This window comes from Mya arenaria, chromosome 2 (assembly GCF_026914265.1).
Source record: "Mya arenaria isolate MELC-2E11 chromosome 2, ASM2691426v1".
NCBI classification, from domain to species: Eukaryota; Metazoa; Mollusca; class Bivalvia; order Myida; family Myidae; genus Mya; species Mya arenaria.
The window spans coordinates 22,666,995-22,679,801 of record NC_069123.1 but is presented as its reverse complement, the minus strand read 5'-3'; the positions used below and the strand labels follow the sequence as shown (position 1 = coordinate 22,679,801).

General features: G+C 46.5%; 1 protein-coding gene and 2 non-coding genes across 3 annotated transcripts; 2 read left to right on the top strand and 1 right to left on the bottom strand.

Annotated features, from left to right (window-relative positions):
* Positions 1–6,711: 6,711 nt before the first annotated feature.
* On the bottom strand, positions 6,712–6,784 carry Trnat-agu (transfer RNA threonine (anticodon AGU)). Its single transcript has one exon. It is a non-coding gene; the product is annotated as a tRNA-Thr (tRNA).
* A 128-nt stretch (positions 6,785–6,912) lies between these two features.
* Trnal-caa (transfer RNA leucine (anticodon CAA)) lies at positions 6,913–7,021 on the top strand. Its single transcript has 2 exons — positions 6,913–6,950; positions 6,976–7,021. It is a non-coding gene; the product is annotated as a tRNA-Leu (tRNA).
* LOC128213769 (uncharacterized) lies at positions 6,919–9,914 on the top strand. Its single transcript, XM_052919821.1, has 2 exons — positions 6,919–6,950; positions 8,732–9,914. Exons 1-2 carry the CDS (start codon positions 6,919–6,921, stop codon positions 9,912–9,914), a joined length of 1,215 nt encoding a protein of 404 aa, XP_052775781.1.
* The last annotated feature ends 2,893 nt before the right edge of the window (positions 9,915–12,807 follow it).

Sequence of the window (12,807 nt, the reverse complement as noted above, 5' to 3'; positions counted from 1 at the left end):
CTATCTGCTAACTGGACTGACACCAGTATGTATAAAACCCACGACTATCTGCTAACTGTACTGACACCAGTATGTATAGAACCCACGACTATCTGCTAACTGGACTGACACCAGTATGTATAGAACTCACGACTATCTGCTGACTGTACTGACACCAGTATGTATAGAACCTACGACTATCTGCTAACTGGACTGAAACCAGTATGTATAGAACCCACGACTATCTGTTAACTGGACTGAAACCAGTATGTATAGAACCCACGACTATCTGCTAACTGGACTGACACCAGCGGGGATCGAGCCCGAGACTATCTGCTAACTGGACTGACACCAGTATGTATAGAACCTACGACTATCTGCTAACTGGACTGACACCAGTATGTATAGAACCCACGACTATCTGCTAACTGGACTGAAACCAGTATGTATAGAACCCACGACTATCTGCTAACTGGACTGACACCAGTATGTATAGAACCCACGACTATCTGCTAACTGGACTGACACCAGTATGTATAAAACCCACGACTATCTGCTTACTGTACTGACACCAGTATGTATAGAACCCACGACTATCTGCTAACTGGACTGACACCAGCGGGGATCGAGCCCGAGACTATCTGATAACTGGACCGGCTACAGTATGTATAGAACCCACGACTATCTGCTTACTGGACTGACACCAGCGGGGATCAAGCCCGAGACTATCTGCTAACTGGACCGGCTCCAGTATATATAAAACCCACGACTATCTGCTAACTGGACTGACACCAGTATATATAGAACCCACGACTATCTGCTAACTGTACTGACACCAGTATGTATAGAACCCACGACTATCTGCTAACTGTACTGACACCAGTATGTATAGAACCCACGACTATCTGCTAACTGGACCGACTCCAGTATGTATAGAACCCGAACCCACGACTATCTGCTAACTGGATCGGCTCCAGTATGTATAGAACCCACGACTATCTGCTAACTGGACTGACGCGAGTATGTATAGAACCCACGACTATCTGCTAACTGGACTGACACCAGTGTGAATAGAACCCACGACTATCTGCTAACTGGACTGACACCAGTATGTATAGAACCTACGACTATCTGCTAACTGGACTGACACCAGTATGTATAGAACCCACGACTATCTGCTAACTGTACTGACACCAGTATGTATAGAACCCACGACTATCTGCTAACTGGACTGACACCAGTATGTATAGAACCCACGACTATCTGCTAACTGGACTGACACCAGTATGTATAGAACCCACGACTATCTGCTAACTGTACTGACACCAGTATGTATAGAACCCACGACTATCTGCTAACTGTACTGACACCAGTATGTATAGAACCTACGACTATCTGCTAACTGGACTGACACCAGTATGTATAGAACCCACGACTATCTGCTAACTGGACTGACACCAGTATGTATAGAACCCACGACTATCTGCTAACTGTAGTGACACCAGTATGTACAGAACCCACGACTATCTGCTAACTGTACTGACACCAGTATGTACAGAACCCACGACTATCTGCTAACTGGACCGGGTCCAGTATGTATAGAACCCGATCCCACGACTATCTGCTAACTGGACCGGCTCCAGTATGTATAGAACCTACGACTATCTGCTAACTGTACTGACACCAGTATGTATAGAACCAACGACTATCTGCTTACTGGACTGACACCAGTATGTATAGAACCCACGACTATCTGCTAACTGGACTGACACCAGTATGTATAGAACCAACGACTATCTGCTAACTGGACTGACACCAGTATGTATAGAACCCACGACTATCTGCTAACTGGACTGACACCAGTATGTATAGAACCCACGACTATCTGCTAACTGGACTGACACCAGTATGTATAGAACCCACGACTATCTGCTAACTGGACTGACACCAGTATGTATAGAACCCACGACTATCTGCTAACTGGACTGACACCAGTATGTATAAAACCCACGACTATCTGCTAACTGTACTGACACCAGTATGTATAGAACCCACGACTATCTGCTAACTGTACTGACACCAGTATGTATAAAATCCATGACTATCTGCTAACTGGACTGACACCAGTATGTATAGAACCAACGACTATCTGCTAACTGTACTGACACCAGTATGTATAGAACCCACGACTATCTGCTAACTGGACTGACGCGAGTATGTATAGAACCCACGACTATCTGCTAACTGGACTGACACGAGTATGTATAGAACCCACGACTATCTGCTAACTGGACTGACACCAGTATGTATAGAACCCACGACTATCTGCTTACTGTACTGACACCAATATGTATAGAACCCACGACTATCTGCTAACTGGACTGACACCAGTGTGAATAGAACCCACGACTATCTGCTAACTGGACTGACACCAGTATGTATAGAACCCACGACTATCTGCTAACTGGACTGACACCAGTGTGAATAGAATCCACGACTATCTGCTAACTGGACTGACACCAGTATGTATATAACCCACGACTATCTGCTAACTGGACTGACACCAGTGTGAATAGAACCCACGACTATCTGCTAACTGGACTGACACCAGTATGTATAGAACCCACGACTATCTGCTAACTGGACTGACACCAGTATGTATAGAACCCACGACTATCTGCTAACTGGACTGACACCAGTATGTATAGAACCCACGACTATCTGCTAACTGGACTGACACCAGTATGTATAGAACCCACGACTATCTGCTAACTGGACTGACACCAGTATGTATAGAACCCACGACTATCTGCTAACTGGACCGACACCAGTATGTATAGAACCCACGACTATCTGCTAACTGGACCGACACCAGTGTGAATAGAACCCACGACTATCTGCTAACTGGACTGACACCAGTATGTATAGAACCCACGACTATCTGCTAACTGGACTGACACCAGTGTGAATAGAACCCACGACTATCTGCTAACTGGACTGACACCAGTATGTATAGAACCCACGACTATCTGCTAACTGGACTGACACCAGTATGTATAGAACCCACGACTATCTGCTAACTGGACTGACACCAGTATGTATAGAACCCACGACTATCTGCTAACTGTACTGACACCAGTATGTATAGAACCCACGACTATCTGCTAACTGTAGTGACACCAGTATGTACAGAACCCACGACTATCTGCTAACTGTACTGACACCAGTATGTATAGAACCCACGACTATCTGCTAACTGGACCGGGTCCAGTATGTATAGAACCCGATCCCACGACTATCTGCTAACTGGACCGGCTCCAGTATGTATAGAACCCACGACTATCTGCTAACTGTACTGACACCAGTATGTATAGAACCAACGACTATCTGCTTACTGGACTGACACCAGTATGTATAGAACCCACGACTATCTGCTAACTGGACTGACACCAGTATGTATAGAACCAACGACTATCTGCTAACTGGACTGACACCAGTATGTATAGAACCCACGACTATCTGCTAACTGGACTGACACCAGTATGTATAGAACCCACGACTATCTGCTAACTGGACTGACACCAGTATGTATAGAACCCACGACTATCTGCTAACTGGACTGACACCAGTATGTATAGAACCCACGACTATATGCTAACTGGACTGACACCAGTATGTATAAAACCCACGACTATCTGCTAACTGGACTGACACCAGTATGTATAGAACCCACGACTATCTGCTAACTGGACTGACACCAGTATGTATAGAACCCACGACTATATGCTAACTGGACTGACACCAGTATGTATAAAACCCACGACTATCTGCTAACTGTACTGACACCAGTATGTATAGAACCCACGACTATCTGCTAACTGTACTGACACCAGTATGTATAAAATCCATGACTATCTGCTAACTGGACTGACACCAGTATGTATAGAACCCACGACTATCTGCTAACTGTACTGACACCAGTATGTATAGAACCCACGACTATCTGCTAACTGGACTGACGCGAGTATGTATAGAACCCACGACTATCTGCTAACTGGACTGACACGAGTATGTATAGAACCCACGACTATCTGCTAACTGGACTGACACCAGTATGTATAGAACCCACGACTATCTGCTTACTGTACTGACACCAATATGTATAGAACCCACGACTATCTGCTAACTGGACTGACACCAGTGTGAATAGAACCCACGACTATCTGCTAACTGGACTGACACCAGTATGTATAGAACCCACGACTATCTGCTAACTGGACTGACACCAGTGTGAATAGAATCCACGACTATCTGCTAACTGGACTGACACCAGTATGTATAGAACCCACGACTATCTGCTAACTGGACTGACACCAGTGTGAATAGAACCCACGACTATCTGCTAACTGGACTGACACCAGTATGTATAGAACCCACGACTATCTGCTAACTGGACTGACACCAGTATGTATAGAACCCACGACTATCTGCTAACTGGACTGACACCAGTATGTATAGAACCCACGACTATCTGCTAACTGGACTGACACCAGTATGTATAGAACCCACGACTATCTGCTAACTGGACTGACACCAGTATGTATAGAACCCACGACTATCTGCTAACTGGACCGACACCAGTATGTATAGAACCCACGACTATCTGCTAACTGGACCGACACCAGTGTGAATAGAACCCACGACTATCTGCTAACTGGACTGACACCAGTATGTATAGAACCCACGACTATCTGCTAACTGGACTGACACCAGTGTGAATAGAACCCACGACTATCTGCTAACTGGACTGACACCAGTATGTATAGAACCCACGACTATCTGCTAACTGGACTGACACCAGTATGTATAGAACCCACGACTATCTGCTAACTCTACTGACACCAGTATGTATAGAACCCACGACTATCTGCTAACTGGACTGACACCAGTATGTATAGAACCTACGACTATCTGCTAACTGGACTGACACCAGTATGTATAGAACCCACGACTATCTGCTAACTGGACTGACACCAGTGTGAATAGAACCCACGACTATCTGCTAACTGGACTGACACCAGTATGTATAGAACCCACGACTATCTGCTAACTGGACTGACACCAGTTTGAATAGAACCCACGACTATCTGCTAACTGGACTGACACCAGTATGTATAGAACCCACGACTATCTGCTAACTGGACTGACACCAGTATGTATAGAACCCACGACTATCTGCTTACTGTACTGACACCAATATGTATAGAACCCACGACTATCTGCTAACTGGACTGACACCAGTATGTATAGAACCCACGACTATCTGCTAACTGGACTGACACCAATATGTATAGAACCCACGACTATCTGCTAACTGGACTGACACCAGTATGTATAGAACCCACGACTATCTGCTGACTGTACTGACACCAGCGGGGATCGAGCCCGAGACTATCTGCTAACTGGACTGGCACCTGTTGGGATCGAACCCACGGCTATTTGCTAACTGGACTGACACCAGTTGGGATCGAACCCAAGACTATCTGCTAACTGGACTAACACCAGTGGAGATCGAACCCACGACTATCTGCTAACTGGAATGACACCAGTTGGGATCGAGCCCACGGCCTCCTGTTAACTGGACAGGCTCTAGTGGAGATCGAACCCACGGCCCCCCGTTACCTAGACAGGCTCTAGTGGGGATCGAGCCAACAGCCTCCTGTAACCTGGACAGGCTGTAGTGGGGATCGAACTCACGGCCTCCTGTTACCTAGACAATCTCTAGTGGAGATCGAACCCACAAATTCATGTAAACTGACCAGGCTCCAGTTGGGATCGAACCCACGGCCTGCTGTTAACTGGACAGGCTTCATTGGGGATCGAACCCACGACTTCATGTTAACTGGACAGTCTCCAGTGGGGATCGAACCCACGGCCTGCTGTTAACTGGACGGGCTTCAGTGGGGATCGAACCCACGAATTCATGTTAACTGGCAAGGCTTCAGTGGGAATCGAACCCACAAATTCATGTTAGCTGGCTAGGCTCCAGTTGGGATTGAACCCACGAATTAATGTTAACTGGCTAGGCTTCAGTGGGAATCCAACGCACGAATTCATGTTAACTGGCTAGGTTCCAGTGAAAATAGACCGATTAACTAGACAGACTCTAGTGGGGATTGAACCCACGAATTCATGTTTACTAGACAGGCTCCAGTGGGAATCCAACCCACGAATTCATGTTAACTGGCTAGGCTCCAGTGAAAATAGACCGATGACCTCCTGTTAACTAGACAGGCTCCAGTAGGGATCGCTTTATAATTTGTTTGTAAAGTTATTCAACTTACTTTATTCTAATTATGTGATTTGTCAGGATGGCCGAGTGGTCTAAGGCGCCAGACGTAAGATCTATCTTACCTTCATAACGAGTGATCTGGTCCACGTATGTGGGCGTTGGTTCGAACCCACTTCTGACACACACTTTTTCTCTGCGTAATATTTGCAGCCTTTTCTATCAAAAACGATGTTTTATGATACACAAAATGAACAGGAGTTGCCTTTCTTCTTGAAATGTGTGTAAGTAATTTCAATTGTGTTACTTAATGATAAATGTTACCTTTGTCCGGCCGTAAACAGGAGAACATCGGCATAGTTTTAAAACGAGTCTTGTATTTAAAACAGAAATTTAAACATCGAATGTATATATATATATATATATATATAAAATACTTTAAAAGGCTCCAGTGGGGATCGAACCCACGACCTCCTGTTTACTAGACAGGCGCTCTAGCCACTGAGCTATGGAGCCATGTTATTTACATATGTCATTTTAGTTATATTTTGTTATAAATATACGTGATTTTACAAGTTATCTCGATACTATATGTGTAATAAGGACTAGGTAAGCTACGCGGATCTATTTCCGTTCAAACAGCTGTCATGATGGCCGAGTGGTCTAAGGCCTCAGACTCAAGGTCTGTCTCACCTACATAACGAGTGTTCTGGTCCACGTATGTGGGCGTGGGTTCGAATCCCACTTCTGACACACGCTTTTGTCAGAGTAATCTTTGCAGCCTTTTTCTATCATACGCAATGTTTTAAGATGAACAAAGTGAATTGGTGTTGCTTTTTTTTCTTGAAATGTGTGTTAGTAATTCCCCGTTGTGTAAGTTATGATAGATGTGACCATGCACCTTTGTCCGGCCGTTAGTAGGAGAAAATCGTCATAGTTTTACGAATGTTGTATTCAAAATAGAAATTTAAACATCGAACCTTAAGCTCAAAACTAATTTAAAAAGGCTCCAGTGGGAACGAATCCACGACCTCCTGTTTACTAGACAGGCGCTCTAGCCACTGAGCTATGGAGCCATGTTCTTTGTACAAGTCACTTAAGTTATCTTTCTTATTCTTGGCTTTACCAGTTATCTCGATAATATATGCATAATGAAGGCTAGCTAAGCTTCGCGGTTCTACAGCTATAACCATGACCGACAGGTGCCAGACTCAAGGTTTGTCTTACCTTCACAACGAGTTTTCTGGTCCACGTATTTGGGCATGGGTTTGAATACCACTCGTGACTCACGCTTTTTGTCAGCGTTATATATGCAACATGTTCTATCGTATCCGGTGTTTAAAGAGTATGTTTGTTTCCATATTGATTGTGTTTTTGCTTACGAACGATATCATGGTTTGGATACATATTTTCTGAAATTTATAACGAACGGCTTGTTCGATTCATTTCTATTTTGTTTGCCGTAAAGAAACATGTTAATAATATTGTGTTAGAAAAGTTTAAAACCATTTTGCAACCGATTTTCAGTTTTTTATGGATTTTTTTAGTTCATTTGTAGCATAATGAACAGTTGCTGCTTCCTGGTTAAATTGTATGTGTGTGAATCTCATTTCAAGTGGAAACCTTTCTTAACGTCAACAGAATGTTACTTTCTTTAAACATTTTACAGTAAAAAGAAGTTGCTTTCGAATGTAATAAAGATGATTGGTAGTAATTTAATTAATGTGCTTTTCTGAGTCTAGACTTGGATTTGAGGCTGTTCGTAATCAGTGTCCCTAATCCTGGGTCATCCTTTTCGTCAATGTAAGATTTGCAGTCTGAAAAAACACTGTTGCTTCTATCACTTATTGTGTACGTTAGTCTTTGATTAGATGATTTATTAAAGGAACAATCAGCCAGCAAAATGGGAAAAGAAAATTGCTCATGGGTTTAAATTGTTTTTATTATGTTTAAAAAAGTAAAGAGGAGCTATAGCCTTTGTTGTCAATGATAGTTTAAGTGTTTCAAATGGTCGAGATGTGGTGGAGCATGTTCATTTCTCATTATTCTTGATAAACCTTTTTGCAATACCTTTTTACTCTGTCCGTAATATTTTCATTAGTGTATAATCCATTTTCACTGGAGATCAAATAAGTGTTTGACAGATGATAAAATAACACGGTAATTAAAAAAAGAGAAAAAAAAACTTTTAAAAGGCTCCAGTGGGGATCGAACCCACGACCTCCTGTTTACTAGACAGGCGCTCTAGCCACTGAGCGCCTCACTGGTGTAATTGAACTGATATATTATACGTTATAGCATACTAGATTGTAAACGATTGCTGAGGTAGTTGATTACGTGTTGCAGGGACTGTTGAACTGTCTTTAAATAATTCCGATTTTGAAAAGGAGACAGTCAAACGCACCCACCCATTCAGTTCTCTTATCTATTACAAATTCACAATACAAATTGCATTTGTAACAGTGTCGCACCTACCATTGCTTTGAGCAGCGTTGGCAGTGTCGCACCTACCATTGCTTTGAGCAGCGTTGGCAGTGTCGCACCTACCATTGCTTTGAGCAGCGTTGGCAGTGTCGCACCTACCATTGCTTTGAGCAGCGTTGGCAGTGTCGCACCTACCATTGCTTTGAGCGGCGTTGGCAGTGTCGCACCTACCATTGCTTTAAGCAGCGCTGGCAGTATCGCGCCTACCATTGCTTTGAGCCGCGTTGGCAGTATCGCACCTACCATTGCTTTGAGCGGCGTTGGCAGTATCGCGTCTACCATTGCTTTGAGCCGCGTTGGCAGTGTCGCACCTACCATTGCTTTGAGCGGCGTTGGCAGTATCGCGCCTACCATTACTTTGAGCCGCGTTGGCAGTGTCGCACCTACCATTGCTTTGAGCGGCGTTGGCAGTATCGCGCCTACCACTGCTTTGAGCCGCGTTGGCAGTGTCGCACCTACCATTGCTTTGAGCGGCGTTGGCAGTATCGCGCCTACCATTGCTTTGAGCCGCGTTGGCAGTGTCACACCTACCATTGCTTTGAGCCGCGTTGGCAGTGTCGCACTTACAATTGCTTTGAGCGGCGTTGGCAGTGTCGCACCTACCATTGCTTTGAGCGGCGTTGGCAGTGTCACACCTACCATTGCTTTGAGCCGCGTTGGCAGTATCGCACCTACCACTGCTTTGAGCCGCGTTGGCAGTGTCACATCTTCCATTGCTTTGAGCCGCGTTGGCAGTGTCGCACCTACAATTGCTTTGAGCAGCGTTGCCAGTATCGCGCCTACCATTGCTATGAGCCGCGTTGGCAGTATTGTACCTTACATTTCTATGAGCCGCGTTGACAGTGTAACACCTACCATTGCTTTGAGCAGCGTTGGCAGTGTCGCACCTACCACTGCTTTGAGCCGCGTTGGAAGTGTCGCACCTACCATTGCTTTGAGCTGCGTTGGCAGTGTCGCACCTACCATTGCTTTAAGCAGCGCTGGCAGTATCGCGCCTACAAATGCTATGAGCCGCGATGGCAGTATTGCACCTACCATTGCTTTGAGCCGCGTTGGCAGTGTCGCACCTACCATTGCTATGAGCCACGTTGGTGGTATCGGGCCTACCATTGCTATGAGCCGCGCGGGCCGTGTTAATGAGCCACGTTGGCCGTGTAAATGAGCCGCGTTGGCCGTGTCAATGAGCCGCGTTAGCAGTGTTAATGAGCCGCGTTGGCAGTATCATGCCTACCATTGCTATGAACTGCGTTGGCAGTGTAACACTTGCCATTGCTTTGAACCGTGTTGGCAGTGTAACACCTACCATTGCTATGAACCGCGTTGGCAGTGTAACACCAACCATTGCTTTGAACCGCGTTGGCAGTGTAACACCAACCATTGCTATGAACCGCGTTGGCAGTGTAACACCAACCATTGCTATGAGCCGCGTTGGCAGTGTAACACCAACCATTGCTTTGAACCACGTTGGCAGTGTAACACCAACCATTGCTATGAGCCGCGTTGGCAGTGTAACACCAACCATTGCTATGAACCGCGTTGGCAGTGTAACACCTACCATTGCTATGAACCGCGTTGTCAGTGTAACACCAACCATTGCTATGAGCCGTGTTGGCAGTGTAACACCAACCATTGCTATGAGCCGCGTTGGCAGACTAACACCTACCATTGCTATGAACCGTGTTGGCAGACTAACACCTACCATTGCTATGAACCGCGTTGTCAGTGTAACACCAACCATTGCTATGAACCGTGTTGGCAGTGTAACACCAACCATTGCTATGAGCCGCGTTGGCAGACTAACACCTACCATTGCTATGAACCGCGTTGTCAGTGTAACACCAACCATTGCTATGAACCGTGTTGGCAGTGTAACACCAACCATTGCTATGAACCGTGTTGGCAGTGTAACACCAACCATTGCTATGAACCGCGTTGGCAGACTAACACCTACCATTGCTATGAACCGCGTTGTCAGTGTAACACCAACCATTGCTATGAACCGTGTTGGCAGTGTAACACCAACCATTGCTATGAGCCGCGTTGGCAGACTAACACCTACCATTGCTATGAACCGTGTTGGCAGTGTAACACCAACCATTGCTATGAGCCGCGTTGGCAGACTTACACCTACCATTGCTATGAACCGTGTTGGCAGACTTACACCTACCATTGCTATGAACCTTGTTGGCAGACTAACACCTACCATTGCTATGAGCCGTGTTGGCAGACTAACACCAACCATTGCTATGAGCCGCGTTGGCAGTGTAACACCAACAATTGCTATGAACCTTGTTGGCAGTGTAACACCAACCATTGCTATGAACCTTGTTGGCAGACTAACACCAACCATTGCTATGAACCTTGTTGGCAGACTAACACCTACCATTGCTATGAGCCGTGTTGGCAGACTAACACCAACCATTGCTATGAGCCGTGTTGGCGGACTAACACCAACCATTGCTATGAGCCGTGTTGGCAGTGTCGCATTGGGTTATACCTACCATTAGAAGGAGCCGCGCTGGCAGTGTCGCGTTTAGTTACACCTACCATTGGTAGGAACCGCTTAGGCAGTGTCGCACTGAGTAACACCTACCATTAGTAGGAGCTGCGTTGGCAATGTCGCACTGAGCTACACCTACCATACGTAGGAGCAGCCGCGTTGGCAGTGTCGTACTTAGTTACACCTAGTATTGGTAGGAGCCGCGTTGGCAGTGCTGCACTTAGATACACCTAGCATTGGTAGGAGCCGCGTTCGCAGTGCTGCACTTAGATACACCTAGCATTGGTAGGAGCCGCGTTCGCAGTGCTGCACTGAGTTACACCGTCCATTGGTAGGAGCAGCCGCGTTGGCAGTGTCGTACTTAGTTACACCTAGTATTGGTAGGAGCCGCGTTGGCAGTGCTGCACGGAGTTACACCTAGCATTGGTAGGAGCCGCGTTCGCAGTGCTGCACTGAGTTACACCGACCATTGGTAAGAGCAGCCGCGTTGGCAGTGCCGTACTTAGTTACACCTAGCATTGGTAGGAGCCGCGTTCGCAGTGCTGCCTGAGTTACACCGTCCATTGGTAGGAGCCGCCGCGTTGGCAGTGTCGTACTTAGTTACACCTAGCATTGGTAGGAGCCGCGTTCGTAGTGTCGCACGGAGTTACACCTAGCATTGGTAGGAGCCGCGTTCGTAGTGTCGCACTGAGTTACACATAGCATTGGTAGGAGCTGCGTTCGTAGTGTCGCACGGAGTTACACCTAGCATTGGTAGGAGCCGCGTTCGTAGTGTCGCACTGAGTTACACCTAGCATTGGTAGGAGCCGCGTTCGCAGTGTCGTACTGAGTTACACCTAGCATTTGTAGGAGCCGCGTTCGCAGTGTCGTACTGAGTTATACCTTGCATTGGTAGGAGCTGCGTTCGTAGTGTCGCACGGAGTTACACCGACCATTGGTAGGAGCCGCGTTCGTAGTGTCGTACTGAGTTATACCTTGCATTGGTAGGAGCCGCGTTCGTAGAGTCGCACTGAGTTACACCGACCATTGGTAGGAGCCGCGTTCGTAGTGCTGTACTGAGTTACACCTAGCATTTGTAGGAGCCGCGTTCGTAGTGTCGCACTGAGTTATACCTTGCATTGGTAGGAGCCGCGTTCGAAGTGTCGCACTGAGTTACACCTACCATTGGTAGGAGCCGCGTTCGTAGTGTCGTACGGAGTTACACCTTGCATTGGTAGGAGCCGCGTTCGCAGTGCTGCACTGAGTTACACCGACCATTGGTAGGAGCCGCGTTCGCAGTGCTGCACTGAGTTACACCGACCATTGGTAGGAGCCGCGTTCGCAGTGTCGCATTGAGTTACACCTAGCATTGGTAGGAGCCGCGTTCGTAGTGTCGCATTGAGTTACACCTAGCATTGGTAGGAGCCGCGTTCGTAGTGTCGCACTGAGTTATACCCAGCATTGGTAGGAGCCGCGTTCGCAGTGCTGCAATGAGTTATACCTTGCATTGGTAGGAGCCGCGTTCGTAGTGTCGCACTGAGTTACACCCAGCATTGGTAGGAGCCGCGTTCGTAGT

Coding starts and splice junctions, on each gene's coding strand:
- LOC128213769 (XM_052919821.1), top strand. CDS start 6,919: ATGGCCGAGTGGTCTAAGGCCTCAGACTCAAG. Junction 6,951..8,731: donor TCTAAGGCCTCAGACTCAAG/GTCTGTCTCACC, acceptor CATTTGTAACAG/TGTCGCACCTACCATTGCTT.